We start from the raw sequence: 18923 nt of genomic DNA on the forward strand, positions 1-18923 counted from the left end.
CAGCAACTCATGTCCCGCCCATCTGGCAATCCAGACACGACGATTGGCTGGAACAATCACAAGCCTCACTCTGATTGGTCGAGTCATCCATCCATCATTTCTATTCAGCTTCACGGGCCCCTAGCAGCCGCCATTCCGCGTCGGGTTGCGTATTGTGTCGGGCTTTTTGTGACTGTAAACGCGCCGCGTCGTCGTGGAAAATAAATATTTGAAGCTTCAACACAAGACGACAGTCAGCTGAGACTGTAAACTCCGAGTCGCGGTGCTGTGTGCCGCAGGATGTGGTTAGATTTGTTCCTCTGCGACATAAACAGCCGCGTGAGTGTGGAGGTTTTTCGGCATCCATGTTGAAAACAAGGTCGTGTGGGTAAAAAGAAGAAAAGGGGGGATGTGGGCAATGCAGTGAAGAGAAGAGAGGCTGTGAGGGACGAAATGTCCTGTTGACATCTATCTGACCGCACAAAAGAGACACAGAGCATCACATATGAAAAATAAATAAGCCCACAGCATCTTTAAAAGACAATTTCAACTCATGAATAGACACCAAACGTTGTGGTTCAGTAGTCAAGTCACATCAATCACAAACAAAAACAACATAAATACACTCAAGAGTGTAGATAAGCAAAGAAATAAACAGTGGTGGGAAGTAACTAAATACATTTACTCAACAACAGTTTTGAGGTACTTGTACTTTACTTGAGATGCTACTTTATACTTCCACTCCACTACATTTCAGAGGGAAATATTGTACTTTCTACTCCACTACATTTATTTAACAGCTTTAGTTACTTTTCAATGAAGATTTGACACAATGGATAATATAACAAGCTTTTAAAATACAACACATTGTTAAAGATGAAACCAGTGGTTCCCAACCTTTTTGGCTTTTGACGTCTTACAAAAAGCAGTGTGTAGTCGGGGTCACATTTCAGATGTCTATGAGTTGTTAACAGCTCCACCAAATAGTGATTTTTTCCCTCCAAACTTGTCACATGGTTTCATTTCAATAAATGTTCAAATGATCCAATATTTCACCAAAAATCAAAGATTAGAGACAAAGTCCAAAAACTTTCTTTAATGTGATGTCCGTATGATGTGTATAATAATGGGGAACAACAATAGAATAGTTTATAAGAGTGTATTATTCCCAAATATAACTATATTTTTATTCAGCCCTAATTGGCAGTTTTGACTGTGTACACATTTTACACAAACCTTTTATCTCTCTTCATATCTATGTTATAAAAAATCCCTCTAAAACTTGTTGGATTTCTAGAAATGTATAAAAGTTACAACTCTACTTAACATTCAAAAAACAGGAAACTTCATGTCTATCATATTTGTTTTTCCTGAGGGAGTCACGATTCAATAAAATGACATATTTTGGTCCCAATGAGTATCACTTTCAGGCAGGTGTTGTCTGGTCAAGAGACACAAAAACAGACAGGAAGAGACAAGATGATACAGGAAGTGTGTGTCTGTAAATTTAAAGCCCTTATTCAACACTTAAACTGACACCCTACCTTACAGTCCAGCAAAGACTGGAGGTGAATTATAACATGTTTTTGCTGTATTGCCTTGAGAAGCTTCATCGTTTAGTGCATTTAAAGTCCCCCTCAACCCCCCAACAATGTGTGTTGTTTTCTGTCACCTCACTTGGATGTTTGAGCTTCTCTGTGCAGAACAATGTTTGTTCAGAGTTTGTTTTCACATTCATCTCACCATAAATCTGAGTTTGAGACGTGTACATACAAGCCTCAGAGGATGAATGTGAAAACACCCCTCTAGTGTCAAACACATACATCATCCGAATGAGAGACAAAAAGCAACATAGCCTATATTTTTAGGTGGAAGGGGTCTTTAAATGTCCTAAACAATTGCTTCCAGAGGCAATACAACAAAAACATGTTATTATTGTCTTTGCTGTACCATATGGTACAATGTTATATGTTGTCAACCCATCTATAATTTTGTCATCCTGTATTTCAGATCCCTTCTCTGATGCTCTTCCTTTTATTCCCTGTGAAAGGTTTTTGGGGGATTTATTAGTTCTTATTTGAATCAATGATCTAAGGATAGAAGATGTTGTATTGCTGTATAGATTTTAAAGCCCCCTGAGGCAAATGTATAATATGCGATATTGGGCTATACAAATACAATTGACTTTGTCTTTTTGTTTTAATGACATCTTGTATAGGCTGACTGTGTAGCCCATATTCTGCGGTGAGTTTAATTAGAAAGAAAGACAGATAAATTGTGTTTTTAGTTGCAAAAAATGTCATTATATTCTTTCTTCTGTTAGATCAGTTTATTAAAGTTCTCATATCTGTAAACAGGCACATGTAATATGCTCTGATTTTTTACTTTAAAGCAGCTTTATCAACCCTTGTGTTGCTTTCCACTCCTGTTATTTAGAAGAAGGATGATGTCAGAGAGGCTTAACTGAAATATGCATGTGTTTAAATAGACTATGGGTTTTATTGTGAAATATATAACCAGAAGTCGTACCTGTAACCTGTCTGACTTTACCTTCATGCTTCAGTGATGATGATGATGATGGGGGTGTCTCCTCCTCCCCGCTGAGCTGAACGCATCACAGGGGGACTCCTCATTAAACGCAGTTGAGTAAAGGTACAGAACCGGAGAAACAGGACAGAACATTTCCACCTAGATACCCGCCGACATGTTCACCGGGATGCGGACGGAGGACCGCGGGGACTCCGGGATCCTGGATGCTGCGGCTCTGAGGCAGCAGAGGAGGCTGAAACAGGCGATCCAGTTCCTCCATAAGGACTCTGCTGATCTGCTGCCTCTGGATGGACTGAAGAAGCTCGGGACATCCAAACAGGGGGTGAGCCCCGTATGAGAGGCCTTATAATGCTCACAGTTTAGCCACCTTAGCCAAATTAATATTAAACTAATACAAGTGATGACGATGGGAGAGTAATGTGTTTTGAAGAATTTGGCTATATTGCGGCTTAATGTGGCTATAAGGACAAAATAAATGGTCTAAAATGGATGTTTCAGTTCAAAGTAAAGCATGTTTGCACACGTGACAGATACATGAGAGAAAAGGCTACCTGATGACTAAAAATAGAAAAAATAAGCTCCCACACTAATGAATTGGCCATAGTGTTGACAGTATGTGGGAGATATTTTAAAATGCACTGAATTCATATTTAATCACTTTAACAAAATAAACCTTAACACAATGAAAATTAATAAATAAATGAATGTTTTTCAGAGATGATCCCTGACTTTTTATCCCGACATTACTGACTAATTACAGTCTATTGACATCAGAATTTGGTACTTTTTATACTGTTTATAGGTAGAAACACAATATTGTTTATACAACAGTCACCATCAATATGTTGTTTTTTTCATCTACATGTTCACTGAGAATCTCTGAAGATGTCATCATTATAGATTATAGTTTTATTTTGTGTTGTGAGCTTGTTCACGCGTTCTAATATTTATTTCTATTGCAGCAGCCGCATCACATCCTACAGAAGCGCCTGCTTGAAGCCAAGTTGACCCGGGGAAGGATAAGCATGTGTGGGGTGACGACACCAAATAACAACGCTGTGCTTTTGACCTGCAGTCATTTAAATTCACATGAGAATGAGGAAGAAGAGGAGGAAGACTTCATCTATGTCCCCTGCCAGGTGACCAACAAGTTATTATTCCAACCAGCTGGTTAAGAAAGCATATATATATAAACAAGACTGGGTAGATTATTTTAAAAATGTACTCCATAACAGCTGCTAAATCAAAAATGACTGAAACAGCAAACATTTCCTTTTTTTTTTTTTTTACATTTTATTTCTTTCATTCAGCAATGAAAATAATTACATTTTATACATTTTTTTTTTAAAACTTTGTGATTGTGTTACACAGTTTTATTTCAGTTTCCAGGTTGTACTATATATTAACTCCTTTTATATATGCTCTTCTATTATATCTGTTCTGATTTTTGGTTTCTTAAACAAGCAGCTTCCTTCGAGGTTGTAATGATTTACTCTGGTAGAAAACATGTTTTGTATATTTAGAATAATTCTTCAAATATAGAAAATATTCCTCAACACTTTTTTGTTTCTGTTTCTGTCGTGTTTCTTTCCATCTGGCACCTTGTTGTCTCCACCACACATCCACTTAAACCTCAACCTTATCTGTGTGTTTACAGTGTTTAGGACACGAGGTGAATGTGCTGATTGACACTGGCTGCAAACTGAACCTGATGTCCTCTCAGACTGCGGAGAGATTAGGGTGAGATGATTCAGAGCACACATGCTCATTACGTGTCCATTCGACTGACACCGGGTCAGTTTCAATGTTCAGTTTGCAATGAATGCACACGTTTCGGAAGAGAAGAGAAGCTTCTTCTTCCTTCACTGTGTTTTTTTTGTTTTTCTCAAAGTTTAAAAGATTTGATTGAGGAGAACAAACAGGAGATGGACGGCTTTCCATTTCAACGGAAACTCCACATTGACGGTTATATCGAGGAACTCAGTCTAAACATCGGACAGCTCAGGATAATGTGCTCCTTTGCTGTAGTGGGTAAGGACGAAGAGTAACATTAAAGCCGAGATTAAAGATTACAATTAATTTTGTGACTGTAGTCAGGGATTTCAAGAAGATTTGACGTATTTTGAAATAAAACGAATGTCCAACAATATTGCATTGATTTATTTGCAGATTGTAACAAGCCACTGATGTCTCTGGGCAACAAGACATTAAAGTCACTCAAGGTAATTTTACTTACTCCTCGTTACTGCTGGCTAATGCTCAAACACAAAGATCATCAACAGCATATATACATAAAAAATGGAAGATATATGGCTAAAAATCCAAATCAGGTCTCCACTAGGCAATAATGCTCATTACATATCAGAAAATACAAGTGGTGGATAGACTGTGACTAGTAAGAGAAAAACTGTGAGTTTGGACTCAGAAAAGGGACCACGTAGCCTAAATCAAAATTGTTTATTCTGCATTTTAGGAGGTCAGACTAAGGTCAGAGGTCAGACCAAGCTTGTAAGGCAAGGCGAGTTTATTTGTATAGCGCATTTAACACATACGGGCAGCTCAAGGTGCTTTATATATTGCATTTCAACATAAAAAAGCAAAACAGAATAAAACATTGAAATGCAAATTTAAAGGAATAGAAACCCTTTTAAAAGAAGTTATGGAGAGGCAGAAGTCTCACTTCTACTTTCTCAGGCTTAGCTTAACTTTCCTAAGAGCCTGATGTCGATATTTACAGACTAAAATGTTGGACAAGTCAAATAAAGATTCATCCTCTGGGAACCATAAATGTCTGTAACAAATTTCATGGCATCAGTCCAGTAGTTGTTGAGACATTTCAGTTTGTGTTGGACCAAAAGGACCAATGATTACCTGAAAAAAAAAATACATATACACTGGACAGATGTTAAAGTAAAAGTCCTTTAAAGTTAAACTTGTGGCAGGTTTGTCTGATGTGTCTTATGTTGTTCTGTTTCAGTGTGTAATTGACACTGAAAAGCAGATGTTGGTGTTTGGGAGAGCCATGAGAGAGCAAGTTCAGTTTGCCAAAAAGCCATTCAATGAAAGGTAAGAGAGTGTTTTTAGTGATACCCTCCTTTACGTTCACACAGTTCCTCACAGTCAAGTTTGATTTAGAATAATTCTTAACCAGTGGAACAAAATGCACTTTATAGAAACTCAGGGAACATATTGTTGCGCAAACAGTTACATTGTGCAAATTTTAATTGTGTGGTCAAATTCACTTTGTGCTTAGAATGCATGTTTTGGGGAAGTTGCGTGTTTTAGACAGTTGGAGAATGTTATGCATCACTGGGCGTGAACATATTGTTGTGAACAGTTTGAATGCAGACTGGTTTCTTGGGGGTTGTTGAAAGACATTCTGGAAAATTGAAGCAAAGGTAGAATTTCTTCACAAAATATTTCTTTAAAAATTGTATCTTAAATTTGTTAATGCTCAACAAGATGACTTTATTTTAATCAGTATGTGCAACATTATTGGACAGTTGATATCTATGAAGTTCATGTTCTACAAATCAATCTAATCAAATCCTTTCTGTTTCTTCTTCTCTCCTTTTTGCACAGCAGTTTCTCTAACTACAGAAACCTGTAATACTGACTTCCCTGCTGCCAACACACACAGTGACCAGAAGCAATAGAATTATTTCCTCATACAACTAGATGCCTCATTAGAGAAGTTCATATTTCTCATTTCATAAACTCTCTCACACTCTGTTTGTTTGTTTGCTGCAGGCATCGGCAGCGGCGGACACAAACAGTTCCTCATGTCATGTAGCACTGGCAATGATTTCTCGTAGCTTAGCATATGATCATATATGATCTGTCACTACAGTAGTATGTGTTGTGCAGCTAGTAAACACATTATTGACAGAACATGTAGTTGCTGTAGATTTTAAGATTCTTGTAGAATTGTGATTTATAGCTCTCGTATTCTACTAATTAGTATTGTTCTGCCAGACAAAGTATTACTACATTTATAACTGGGGATCGGTCTTGCAGATAAAAAGGTTGCATGATTTTTATTTCATGTGAAATGTAGTTTATAAGCCTAGCACATACAGTAGCTATCATATATATATATATATATATGTATATATATACTGTTGAGCTATTGTATTTTATAATGTTGTAATGTATTTTCTAGTCCGAAACATGTGTTTGCATTGAGGTCACTGCCTTTTAATGTTTACAAAGAGAAAGTGACACTTGTGATATGTTTTATCACTTGACTGTAGCAAAGTGCAGCACTGAATATAAAATAAAATCTCAAATGATGTGAGTCTTTCTGTGTTTTTTGGGGGGGGGGGTTTGTCAGAGGAAATCTTACATAATGAGACAAGTGCCTGTGCTATTTTGAGCATCATTTATGAAACTGGGCCAGCGAAAGGTTGACATAATTAAAGCTGCTAATAAGAATTAACACAGAAGAGAGAAAGCAGGAAGAGGTTTGACATGAACAAAAAAAAAAAAAAAAACACCAGCAGGGATGTGTGTCATTTGTCATCATAGCAACCAGAAAGTGACAATAGTGTTTAGTAACGGCCAGCTGATTGGCAGGTGAGCAGCCCCTCCAGTGGCCATGAAGAAGACTGCCACAGTCCTTCAGAGTTCTCCATGGAAACCAACATCAACAGTGAGGTGAACTTGTCGTCTGCAGCTGACTGTGAGAAACACTTAAACTTGTAGGTAATGTACTGACCTCGTCTTTACTGCTTATCACTGTGTTTCAGATCAGAGAACAAGAATTAAAAAAAGGAGTCGTGTATTTAGCTGCTTCCTTTATTGTTTGTTTTGTTTCTAGTGACAGAAACAGAAACATAATAGTTGTGCTATTGTCTGTTTAAGGAGGACGAAATGTTTTATTTAGAGGATACATATTTTAAGTCGTCCTGGGGGCTGAACTCTAAGAGAAAGAAAAGTGTTTGAATAATTTGAAAACTTCACAAAGGCAGTTAAATGTTTTATTAAACATTAAAATATTATTAAACCACTTTATGAAAAACAATTTTAAGGAAGCAACAGAATAAAACAAAAACATGAACTTTAGATTACATATGACCATTTTTATTAAAATTACTTAAATGGTTAACTTACAGTATTTCTTATGAACTTTTGAGCATCTTCTACATTGTTTTTGGTCTTGTCCCATAGTAACTCAGTGGAAATTAGTTCAGTTTCAAAATATGAATGTTCATAAATCTATTCTCCTCCTTTGTGTTTATAACATTAGACCTAAATAAATTGGAAAAACTTTTGTTGCTTGCAAGGAAACGTTACTGAAATGGGTTGAGTCTGAGCCCCCTACAGTTCATATGTGGCATAATGAAATATTTAGGATTCTTCTTCTAAAGAGTCATGAGTGGGAGTGAATGGAAATTTAGTCAAATATGGAGATATTTTGTAAACCATGTACCACAAGGGAACAGTGTGCAGAAACATGTGTCAGATTCTTAGTTATATAAGAAAAAAGAGATCACTTGATTAATCTTTTTGTGCATTTGTTTTTGTTGCAGAGCGTTGACTGAGCATGTTCTTTGTAACTGTTTGTGGTGTTGTTGTCTGGGTTGGGGAGTCGTGGGAGTTGTTATAGTCCATATTTCTGTTTCTCTTGTGTGTATATTGTTCATATGTTTGCTCTGGAGGTGTGGGGCAACAACAAACCCATGTACTGTAAAATTACAGACACAGCCTGCGTATAATGGGCAAAAAAGAAAAAGAAAAAAGTATTATTAAAAAATGTAAGTGCATCCTTAATACATTTTCATCTTTATTTTTACAAAACAAGTACATATTTATTTAAAGTGTTGCTGGTTATTTGTAGCATTAAAATGCAGTATCCTTCGTCGTCTTCCTCTTCTATTTTGCTTTTTTTTCCTGTCACTTAACTACCAAATTATGCAAAGCTATTGAAAACCAAATAAAATAGTGCTGTCTGCCCACATAATTACAGTGTAAGGATGACATCCAGGCAGACAGCGGCCTCTGAGGCTGCACTGATTCCACTGTTTCTGGGCAAGCGGCGCTGCAACATCACTTTTGTCCTGGACAGCTCAGAGAACATGAGAGCTGCTCTGGAGTCAGTGAAACGCCTGCTGATCCAGACTCTGCTGACTAAAGCTTCTCTAAGGGACTCTCTCTTCAACATCATGACATTCTCAGGCAAGGTGAGGTGAGACTAAAAGCTCATTACAACACCAACAACCAGATATACTGCTACATTAAGAGGGTCTTTCATCTCGGAGGATGAGGAAAATCTCTCTTTAGAGGTTTAAGTGTTCAATACAATCCATAATAAAAAGGTATTGGAGGAAACAAACATATTAAACAATTAATATATTCTGAGATCAAGTAGTGGGGCTAAAATGTTTTTCAGCTACAGTAGCGGCGTGACTTGATGGACAGCAATGTTTATCACTTTGGTAAAGACTGAAATATGTCAACAACTATTGGATGGACCTGCCATGAAATTTGTACAGATGTTCATGATCTCCAGAGGTTGAATCTTACTGATGTTGGTGATCCCCTGACTTTACATATAGCGCCACCAGCAGGTCAAAGTTTTCATTTATCCTGTGAGAAATCTCTCAACATCTACATGACAGAGTAGGGATAGATTTTGTACAGACATTCATGGTTCCCACATAATGTATCCTAATGACATTGGTTATTCGTTGGCTTTTTAATCAATTTTAAATGGTAAAGTACCTTGATTTAATACCTGCAAAACAAAGTTTTCTGAGGATAAAAGGTGGCTGTTTAATCAAAAGGTTAAATTTCTTTGGGTAATGGAATCTGTTTAGTGAATTTCATGGTAACTTTCCAAATACATTATGAGATATCTTGTGTGTGAAGTTGACATTTAACGCTGTTACAAAGGGAAAACTCATGGGGTGTCCATAGTTCATCAACTGTCGAGCATGACTGCACTCAGTCCATCTCATGGCAGTTTGCCCAGTAGACATTTATATATTTGTTGTATGAATGTGAAAATGTTGTCCAAAGTGAAAATCCTGTTACAAAACTCCTCAGGAATTATTCTCTGTGGACCATGAAGATCTACAATGAATCTCATGGAAATCTAGCCTGTAAATTTTGAGATGGACTTTGCCAAGGACTGCAGTTTTAATCCAGGGGAAATTTTGAGCTGTCACTACAGCTAGATGAAAGGTCAGGAGGTCATCTGAATACATAGAGGACCATGAATATCTGTATCAAAGTTCAAGGCAGGTAGATTTCAGGAAATTATGTTCTAAACTTTAGATTTGAATGAACCAAACTGAGCAAATATCCACAAATAAAATTTCATTTTAAGTATAACCTTTACTTTAATTGATTCTCTCTTCCTATGCGGCAGGTGAACTGCTGGTCCCACCACATGCTTCCCTGTACTCCTGACACAGTGTACACGACTCTGTCCTGGATTCACTCTGTCAGCTGCAGCCCCGGCAAGGATCTCCTAGCCGCCCTGAGTCTGGCCCTTACTGACCCTACCTGCCAGGCCGTCCACCTGCTCACCACAGACCTCCCTGACCAGCCAGAGGCCATGCTGAGAGCCCTGCCGGCCCTGGCAGCCTGGAGGCCCGTGAACATCTTCTACCTGCAGGACTCAGGCAGCCAGCTGGATATCAACACCCAAGACTACCTGCTGTGTCTGACCCACGCCACAAGAGGGAGCTGTTATATGATTTCAGTCAATTCGAGTGGAGCACTGGAGAAGGTATAATACGAGTGAATTTGGTTGGTATCAGACAGGACTAGTTAAGAATTTGTGATTATTCTGTGATATTAATATCAAAACACTCTATTGGACACAAGCACAAGGTCAAATACAACATTTTGCCCCTGAAACTAAGAGGAGAAACAGCATCTTTTTGCAGTCATGAAGATAGATGCCATGATAACTGACATGCATTAAACATAAGCAACATTTAGGAGAATCTACATCTTTCATTTTATGAAATAAAGTCACCAAGTTACACCATTTTTAGATAAATCTCCTAATTAACTGTAAGACAACTGTCTCAGTCTTAGTTTCGGCTCATCCAATTTGCCTTCCAGCCACTCAGAAGGTTTTGCACAGACACTGACCTCACTTCACTTCACAGAGTTCAATATATCTAGAGTCAGACATTAAGAAAAATGTATCCAGAAAATACACATAAAGATATTTGGTCCCACTTTACATCAGTTTGTGGGTGAATAAACTTATGTAAACTCACCAAAGGGGTATTTATTCTGTTCCATAAAGGTCAAATTAAAAGCTTTGTACTCCCCAGTGGATCTTTAAGAGTTAAAGTACCTTTCTTATCTGTCTGAATATTTTTGTGGTATTAGTTTCTCAGAAGAGAATCTGACATTTTTGCAAACTTAAAAAGAGTTTGACAAAACATATTGAATACTTACCTGAATAATAAACTTAAAAATAAACCAATAAATATAATAATAAACATAACCCCAGCACATCAAAAGGGCTTCATTGTGATGTAAAATGTTTAAATTCAGAGAAATGTGTGACTGTGTGTTTCCATGAATGTTGTCAGCTGATTCCACTGTCCACACAATCATCAGTGCCAAACGTCTCTCCGGTCAAGTGTTGCTGTCCGTCTGCCTCTGTCATGATCCCGCAGCAGCACAACACATCCTCACCTCTGCTCAGGTTGGTTTCCATGGCTACACCATCTTTAACAATGCAGTATAAACAATATTACAGCTTCGTAGCAGATAATCTAAAATAATCTGATGTGTCTTGAACGTGTGATATTTCTAACAACACAAACATAAACACAACGTGCCGTAGAGTGATGTGGATAGACTCATCAGCCCATTGACATACCTGTACTGTATGTATATGAGTAATACTTCAGCTGTCTTTTGACTTCCTGTGGTCCCTCAGGTGCAGTCTGTGTAATCTTCACCGCCTGGTTACTTCCTGCGTGCTGTCTGGTCGAACTCTGAGCAGCTCAGAGTTCTTACCAGGAGGCAGAGTGCTGGCCAGGAGGGAGATGGATGGCTTTTATTATCTGGGCACTGTGATACAGCAAGTGCAGGTGAAAAGATATAACGCCTGTGTATTATAACATACGTACAGTGATACACCACTGAAACACATTATTAGTGTTTTAGGTGTACTCCACTACAGTGAATTTAATTTTAAAAAAAGGACAATGATGTTTAATTTATTGGGTCAATACTTTTTATACAAAGTCTACCAATTTTAGGACAGTGCAAAGCAGCCAACAAGCATTTTGGGGAACAAAAAATGTTATTGATTGGCCAAGTCAAACACCTCAATCCAACTGTTCATGTGTTTCACTGCTGAGGACCAGACTGAAGGCAGAAAAAGCCCTGAAATGAGCAAGAAGTAAAAAATGGCTTAATTATGGGCCTGACAGAGCATCAGATACTGTACCTAGTGATATTTGATTTGCAACCAAATATTAAAATACAATACAAATTTAACTTGTCCAATTACTTACTCTGCCCATTAAAATGGAGGGACTGCATATTAAAGGATAGGTTCATAATTTTAAAGTCTTAAAACAACAGTCAGGTGCCCATATGAATGCTGAAATAGGTTTTGCTCTCTGTGATCATTCCTCCTGGTCATACTGACTGTACACTTTCAATATAACTGATGGGGGACAAAATCCATAGTCCTCAGTTTGTGCAAAAATGTATTTAAATGTTGATCTGAAGATAATATGAGGCTTCAGCCATCTGAGTTAGTCAGATAAAGTGGATATCTACCACAGTTACAGTCTTTTTTTGTTTCAAAATTACCTCTTTGTGTCTTGATGGACAGTGTTTTCCTGTTCAGCTGCAATGGAAGGATCATAACAAAAAGAGGGAATTTAGGACTAAAAGTACTTTTTTAGTGAAATTTGACTAATTTGCATGACTGAAGCCTCATATTAGCTTCAGATAAACTTTAAATATTTTTTTTGCATGGAAGGAGGACTGTGATTTTGCCCCCCATCATTTACATTGAAAGTGCATTATTAAGATTTCTCTTAATGGTCAGTATGAACAAAGGGAATGATTACAGCAAGAAAAACCTGTTTCAATGTTCACACGGGCACACGACATTTCTACACAGTCCTTTTGATGTGGACATAAACATCCTCAAATTAAAGGTGAAAGTCAACACTTCCAGCCTCATGATCAATATTCAATTTCAAATCCAGTGTGCTTGAGTCAGTCCATCAAACATTTTGTCCACATACTTACAGATTACTGTACACCGTATATACTGACCTGCAGAGGACACATATCGCTGTGTATGTCAACATCTTCTTCCCATGTGTCCAAACTCAGGGCCGCAGAGGAGTTTGGGTCGTCGAGTTTGACCAACCAGGAAGTGCTAGTTTGGGTTTCGTCTCCTCTAAGCAGCAACTTGTTTGCTCCCTCGACATGCTGAACCACACCAGGGATCACACACACTGTGAGTCTGGTCTGGTACCTGGAGATACTGTCCTGTCGCCATGGGAACCAGACCTGAGGAGATATGGGCCGGGGAGAGTGATGGCCGCCACAGAACACAGAGATAGTTTTAGAGGTACGGTGACAGAAGTGTTTGGTTCTGATGTTTTAGATTTTTTATGATATTAGTGGTGTCAATTGAGGTAAAAAATCCAAGATGACTGTAGAGATTGTATTTTTTGATGAATTCTAGTAGATACATTTTAATTTAATAAATCTTGGATAATCCTTGTCAGTTCCTCTGTAAATAATAAGTAATTTAAGTTTACATAAATGTATTAACTTTAATGAAATGTACTGATTAATAGTTGTTTGACAAACTCAAAGTCTGCTTTTTTCTGGGGTTTTCTACCATATCACATTGTCTTCACCCACAGATAGATTTTATTCAGTTGTCATGGAGATGGATCTGTTGACATATTAGCTGTGTTGTGAGCTTCATCAATGTTGATGAAACCACCAGAGAAAGACAATAAATGGACCATTTATACATTTTTCTCGCCTTACTTTCAACACTTTTTCTGTTGGTTTCATGTTTTTCTGTCTTTGTAAAGAACTTATATTTCTAAAAGTTCTCCATGACAGGATACAGTTACTATTGTTCATGTTAAAAATAACTGATATCTATTTATGATCATCAGTAATTCACTCTCATGTCTCCTTCTTCTCTCCTACAGCTGATGGTGTTACGAGCCTCCGGGTGCTGATGTGGAACGGCTGTGTGTCTCTGGTTCCTGACAGCCTGGTTTTGCCCATTTCAGCCTCTCACCATGACAGAATAGTCAGGGAGCTCCAAATCCCAACATCAGCCCCCAGTTGTTCTTGGCTTTGTGCTCGCAGCTCTTCATGCACCCCCCAGCTGTTCTGCACCGACTACTGTCAGTCAGCATCTTCATCTTGCTGCTGTTCAATCACAAACGCCTGGTCCTGCATAGTTCCACCAAGTTGCAGGTCTAGCCTCGGACGGATGGATGGATTAGACAGGGCAGAGCGAGATAAACAGGTGGAACTCAAAGATACAGATGTACTGAGAAGTGACCCTGAGGCGCCGTCTTCCTCCTCCTCATATCTTTCTGAGGATGAGACCAGAGCAACATTTCCTCCTGCTGTTAAACTGGGGAGTAAACAACAGCGTCCTCCCTGGAGGTACTGGAGGAGAACAGGCCCAGAGCCACAGCACAGACAGCCAGGTGGGAAACAAACACACACACTGACTAAAGTTCCTCTTAAAGTCTCAAAGCCAAAACCACCAAACTTGATTTCAATGACACAATTATCATATTAGCTGTAGTTTAAATAAACAGACTGATTTTATCTTCAATTCTGAGGAAAACACACTGATACAACCTGCATGAGACAACCAGACTACCAATCATCCTCCTACGGGAGACTCAGACCAAGAATAGATGGAAAGCAACTGAAAGAATAGGCTAATGTTCACTGGGATTGTTCCATTTTTCTACAACATTCAATTTACTATCATATATGACACAAAAAAAGTTTAAATCCTCACATTTGAGAAGCTGCAACCTAAAAATGTTTGGCAATTTCCCTTAAAGAATGACTAAAGCAATTATTGGATTATTTTATTTGCCAATTAATTTTCTGGTGATTAACTAATTGATTAATCAACTAATCTGTAGCTCTATACTCAAAGCTGTTACAGTACAGTGTGAAATGCACAGTGGTGTCTTGCTCCCATTCAATCTGCATGAAGTCTGATCATATTTATATATTTCTATATTTATCTCCAGGGGGTTCAGTGCCCAGAAGGGCATCACCTCCTGCAAGATTCGGCTTCCCTGCCCCACGGATGAGCGCCTCGCCCAATCACAGCTCTCTGTTTCAGACTCTTCCTGCTGCTAAAGGAAGAAGAGCGAACGTCAGAGATGTTTTTGGAATGACTAAGTTTAAACCTCGACCACCCGTGGGACTGCAGCCTTTCTCAGCCAACAACACCAGTGCTGTTTACACATAATGTCAGACTACAGATGGTTGACCATGTATCCATATAAAGCTGGTGAAAAACAAACCAAACACCAGAAATATTAATTAAAAAACACTTTATTTTAATACAGTGATGTGGTATTAGTGCAGGTAAAAATATTAAGTGCAGTACATGATGTTCTATGGCAGAATTTCGACACACAATCTACATAATAAAACACTCAGGTAAAATGCAGCAAAATATGGCTTCTCAATGTGCAGCAAATAAAACATTTTGATATAAAAATAAATTGTAAACTCTTACTGCAGATACTGGTATAAAAGAAGCAATAAAACACACACACACACAGCTTAAGCAATGCTCGGTTTTATAATCGAAGGTTAAGGGTGGTCAGGTGAGAGGTCAGAGGTTAAAGGTGAGGTCGACACTCTCCCCAGCATTGATGCTCACCAGCTGCGTCTGCTGATGTGACTCAGGCATGCTGGCGGTGATGGCGTACGTTCCGGGTGAAACCTCGATGTAGAAGTCTTCACCTGCGTCCGACACACGACCCTGAAGACACGACGAGATTTGAATGTTGAAGTTTTTTATTTTTGGTTCCAGAGAGGAAGTGCAGCTGATGAGTGAAGCTGATGTGGAAGTGATGTGAGGTAGTGATGGGGGAAACTTTCTGAGATTTGATTCAGTAAAATAGCGACATCTGCTGAGAATCTACTGGTGTTGCATTTGTATGGATGGATTTAATATGAGATCATGATGAAACAGTTGTGGTCTTGCTGCTTTCATTACTGTTATTTTGTTCAATAAAGTCTATACTATTAGAATAGATCACTTTTAAACAGAGTCTACAGCTCTGTTTTTAAATACTGTTGCAGATTGAGAGGCACAACTTGTATCCAGCCACACCTCTCTGATACCAGAGTAACACAACAAGGCCTCATTTGGGGTCTCGCGGTGATACTTCTGCTTACAAAGGTCGCTACTGTAAAGTTTTTCTACTGACTGCTAGTTGCTGGCTCTAAAAGTCCCAACTTCTCTGTCTCTCCCTTCTTGAAATACAGAATTATCCCCCCCCCCAGTACTGGCTTCCTACAACATTTGATGTTTCAGTTTGCTGGCTTGTTTGGTCGTATGGTTGAGCTTTCCACGACCCTCCAGCACAGCCACTCCAGGCACAAAAGCTCACACAAACTGAGCGTTTGCCATCTGTCCTGAGCAAAACTGCAGCTGTGCCAAAGGAAAAAAGTACCTGGTGTATTGAATGGAGTTAAATATTGTATAGTTCAGGGGTTAGGGGACCAAACTAATGCTAAAAATGTCAGTGAGTATTGATCTGGCATTCATAAGATGGTGACAGACACACCTCTAGCAGTATGTCCATGTTACTGTTTCGGTGTTTGCGAACAGGTCGGCCATGATAACTTTAAAAAGCTGACACAGCTCGTTAAAGAGCATTTCTGCCCTGTAGTGCAGCTTTAACAGAGCTATTAACACACCTGAACGTTTACAGATCATCAGGGTACTTTTGTTGTACAAAGTGCTTACATGTTTCCTCGGTGGCAATGCAGATGTTGTTGTCGTCCCAGCAGCTGGTCGTGTATGGAACCTGGACACGTGTTTCCTCTCATTGTCGCTGGGCTCAGTGCAAGACTCATAAAACTTCTGCAGCACAAACAACAGTCACATTTTAGTCTTCCAAGTCTGTAGCTAAAAGCTTTGGGGATGCCGGAAAACAATTACTGACTTTGCACTGATAGGTCGTCTGCGCCATGAACTCTGCGATGGTTGCAAAGGCATCATCAAGCTCTATGTGTCTTCCCTGAAAAAGCGACATAAGAAAATATCATGACGGCCGAGATGAGCAGATATAAAACCCAGCAAAGGATTCAAAATACATTCATGGAAGTGGGGATCATATATATATATAAAAGACATGCAGGAACCTCGACAGGTGTTTGTGTGTCTTCATCTGTGGTTGTGGGGGTCTGGGATGCACTGGTGCTCGTCCAGTCTACACTCCGCCTAGAGGCCCGCTGCAGCACCTCCAGGCCCAGGCTGGCAGAGCGCCGCAGAGAAGACTCCAGCCAGGCTTGGCTTGCCATGAAGTCGAGTTAAACACAGGTGACCTTCACCTGAGCGAAGGAAGAAACAAAATGCGCTCAATCAGCCTGTTTCCTGGTATCACAAACCTCACTGTGAAGCTCAACAGACTTTGTTCTAAATATACCTGTCTTTTCTAACAACTTGATGAAACGGTTATTCAATCAACAGAAATTTAATCAGCAACTATTTTGATGATTGTTAGAGCCGTTTTTAGGTAAGAATGCCAAAAATTAAGTTGTTCCAGCTTCTAAAATGTGAATATTTGCTGGTTTTCTTTGTCTTCTATGATGTTAAACTGAATATCTTTAGGTTTAATCTGATCAACAAAAGAAACCTAAACAACTTTCTTCCTTTATTATAAATATTTTTCTTTTCATGATCTGTTATTTCCCGCATTAACTTTTATTACGGATAAAATTAAAGTCAGGGAGAGTCTGTCTGTCAGAAAGAAACACTTTTATATTTTATATCACTTTCATTCAGTTTGATATGAGTTACATCATTTAAATTTTCCCTGAAAATTTTAGCCATTTCCAGTGTTCAAAAGACACCCTGGTCATATTGTGGGTTATTAAATAATGAATTCACAATCACAATATCAATAAATACAGATGCAAATAATTAATAAATAATATAAACACATTCTGCCAGTAGAAATGGTTCCTGTGCCTCTGAGCAGGACACAGTAAACAGCTGCTGGTAGTGATAACTGTGCATCTTTTATTAGTGCGAGCACAGTGAACATGTGTGCAGATACAAACTCCATCAAAAGTCTCTACAGCTGTTAAAGCCGACTGACAGCTGATCCAGCTGTGATCAGATGTCATCACAAACGGACGTCGCTTCACGTGACGCTTCGGAGGAAATAAGGACGTCTCATTTCTCTAAAAACTTATTTCCTCGTTTCTTCTCTCCTCGTATCCACAGACGCGAGGAAAAGACGCAAGTGAGGGAAACGTGGATGCAGTTAAGAGACTTGAGATGTACCTCATGTACTCCTACAAATGAACGTGTGAAATGCAGTGAAACAGCGCATGCGTGAAGATTAACGCGCACACAAGGAGGTACTTATCACTTTCCTGGATCTACTCACTTTCTCTGTTGAGACAGACAGTCGTTTACTGCAGCTGGTCAACACAAACACAGAGACGCCAAAACATTCAAACTGCTCACGTCACGTTCTGTGGTCGTTTCGTCATAATGAGATCACCGCCGCGCCAACAAGTCAACAAGGTTTAAGAGCTTATTTACCTGTTGTTTACCTCGGCGCGCGCACCGCGAGCTGAGCAGTTAAACACGGGCTTTAACAGACGTCAACACCTCTTCATAGTTACCTTTTAAATGTGGTTCTTCTCATAATCTCCATGTTTAGTTTGAGGAGTTTCACACAGCCGCGGCCGTGCTGCGGTTTTCAAATGACAGGACGGAAATCCTGCACGTAAGACCCCGCCCCCCTCCTCCTTCCCTCCTCCTCCTCCTCCTCCCCCTCCCCTCCTTCCCTCCTCCTCCTCCTTCTCCTCTCCCTCTCCTCTTCTCCTTCCTCCTCCTTGAATGTGAAGCTCATCAAACTAAATCACGTGTGCTGGAAATGTTGTCTTAATTTCTAGTGTAATTTGCAAATACTGGTTCTTCTGTTATTTAATACTCTACAGATACACATATATCATTTTTAGTCTTATTTATTGTATTCATTATTTATTATTCCCATTTCTGTTCCTTTACAGAAATGAATATCACAAATCTATCTATCTATCTGTCTATCAGTGACTACCGCTGCAAATAGCTGAACTGGATTTTACATTTGACATCCCTCATTTAATCTCTGCACTTGTCACTTTATTTCATC

General features: G+C 39.0%; 4 protein-coding genes and 1 long non-coding RNA gene across 10 annotated transcripts; 3 read left to right on the forward strand and 2 right to left on the reverse strand.

Moving 5' to 3' along the window:
• The first annotated feature begins 232 nt into the window (after positions 1 to 232).
• On the forward strand, positions 233 to 6803 carry LOC121897500 (nuclear receptor-interacting protein 3-like). Of its 4 annotated transcripts, none has more exons than XM_042412034.1 (8): positions 233 to 318; positions 2543 to 2851; positions 3492 to 3668; positions 4187 to 4269; positions 4421 to 4560; positions 4699 to 4751; positions 5507 to 5595; positions 6112 to 6803. In XM_042412034.1, the coding sequence occupies exons 2-8, from the start codon at positions 2684 to 2686 to the stop codon at positions 6137 to 6139; spliced, it is 738 nt and encodes a 245-aa protein (XP_042267968.1). In that variant the 5' UTR covers positions 233 to 318; positions 2543 to 2683; the 3' UTR covers positions 6140 to 6803. The 4 variants fall into 4 exon arrangements, with proteins under 4 accessions (XP_042267968.1, XP_042267969.1, XP_042267966.1 ...); XM_042412035.1 differs by having other exon boundaries at positions 6115 to 6803; XM_042412032.1 differs by lacking the exon at positions 6112 to 6803 and adding an exon at positions 5867 to 6068.
• Positions 6804 to 8389: 1586 nt separating this feature from the next.
• On the forward strand, positions 8390 to 10270 carry c5h11orf16 (chromosome 5 C11orf16 homolog). Its single transcript, XM_042412524.1, has 2 exons — positions 8390 to 8711; positions 9902 to 10270. The coding sequence occupies exons 1-2, from the start codon at positions 8505 to 8507 to the stop codon at positions 10268 to 10270; spliced, it is 576 nt and encodes a 191-aa protein (XP_042268458.1). The 5' UTR covers positions 8390 to 8504.
• An 880-nt stretch (positions 10271 to 11150) lies between these two features.
• LOC121897799 lies at positions 11151 to 12888 on the reverse strand. Its single transcript, XR_006096289.1, has 3 exons — positions 12802 to 12888; positions 11381 to 11534; positions 11151 to 11226 (listed from the first exon to the last, which is right to left on the reverse strand). It is a non-coding gene; the product is annotated as an uncharacterized LOC121897799 (long non-coding RNA).
• Positions 12889 to 13632: 744 nt separating this feature from the next.
• LOC121897609 (uncharacterized protein C11orf16 homolog) lies at positions 13633 to 15016 on the forward strand. Its single transcript, XM_042412216.1, has 2 exons — positions 13633 to 14216; positions 14781 to 15016. The coding sequence occupies exons 1-2, from the start codon at positions 13733 to 13735 to the stop codon at positions 15002 to 15004; spliced, it is 708 nt and encodes a 235-aa protein (XP_042268150.1). The 5' UTR covers positions 13633 to 13732; the 3' UTR covers positions 15005 to 15016.
• Positions 15017 to 15072: 56 nt separating this feature from the next.
• akip1 (A kinase (PRKA) interacting protein 1) lies at positions 15073 to 18519 on the reverse strand. 3 transcript variants are annotated; one of them, XM_042412217.1, is made up of 5 exons: positions 18412 to 18519; positions 16918 to 17106; positions 16719 to 16793; positions 16520 to 16636; positions 15073 to 15526 (listed from the first exon to the last, which is right to left on the reverse strand). In XM_042412217.1, exons 2-5 carry the CDS (start codon positions 17074 to 17076, stop codon positions 15377 to 15379), a joined length of 501 nt encoding a protein of 166 aa, XP_042268151.1. In that variant the 5' UTR covers positions 17077 to 17106; positions 18412 to 18519; the 3' UTR covers positions 15073 to 15376. The 3 variants fall into 3 exon arrangements, with proteins under 3 accessions (XP_042268151.1, XP_042268153.1, XP_042268152.1); XM_042412219.1 differs by lacking the exon at positions 18412 to 18519 and adding an exon at positions 18329 to 18405; XM_042412218.1 differs by lacking the exon at positions 18412 to 18519 and adding an exon at positions 18171 to 18264.
• Between the last annotated feature and the right edge of the window lie 404 nt (positions 18520 to 18923).

This window comes from Thunnus maccoyii, chromosome 5 (assembly GCF_910596095.1).
Source record: "Thunnus maccoyii chromosome 5, fThuMac1.1, whole genome shotgun sequence".
NCBI classification, from domain to species: Eukaryota; Metazoa; Chordata; class Actinopteri; order Scombriformes; family Scombridae; genus Thunnus; species Thunnus maccoyii.

Coding starts and splice junctions, on each gene's coding strand:
- LOC121897500 (XM_042412032.1), top strand. CDS start 2,684: ATGTTCACCGGGATGCGGACGGAGGACCGCGGGGACTCCGGGATCCTG. Junction 2,852..3,491: donor TCGGGACATCCAAACAGGGG/GTGAGCCCCGTA, acceptor TTTCTATTGCAG/CAGCCGCATCACATCCTACA. Junction 3,669..4,186: donor TCATCTATGTCCCCTGCCAG/GTGACCAACAAG, acceptor GTGTGTTTACAG/TGTTTAGGACACGAGGTGAA.
- c5h11orf16 (XM_042412524.1), top strand. CDS start 8,505: ATGACATCCAGGCAGACAGCGGCCTCTGAGGCTGCACTGATTCCACTG. Junction 8,712..9,901: donor TCATGACATTCTCAGGCAAG/GTGAGGTGAGAC, acceptor CCTATGCGGCAG/GTGAACTGCTGGTCCCACCA.
- LOC121897609 (XM_042412216.1), top strand. CDS start 13,733: ATGTGGAACGGCTGTGTGTCTCTGGTTCCTGACAGCCTGGTTTTGCCC. Junction 14,217..14,780: donor GCCACAGCACAGACAGCCAG/GTGGGAAACAAA, acceptor ATTTATCTCCAG/GGGGTTCAGTGCCCAGAAGG.
- akip1 (XM_042412217.1), bottom strand. CDS start 17,076: ATGGCAAGCCAAGCCTGGCTGGAGTCTTCTCTGCGGCGCTCTGCCAGC. Junction 16,794..16,917: donor ACACACAAACACCTGTCGAG/GTTCCTGCATGT, acceptor TCGCTTTTTCAG/GGAAGACACATAGAGCTTGA. Junction 15,527..16,519: donor CATTGCCACCGAGGAAACAT/GTAAGCACTTTG, acceptor TCGTGTCTTCAG/GGTCGTGTGTCGGACGCAGG.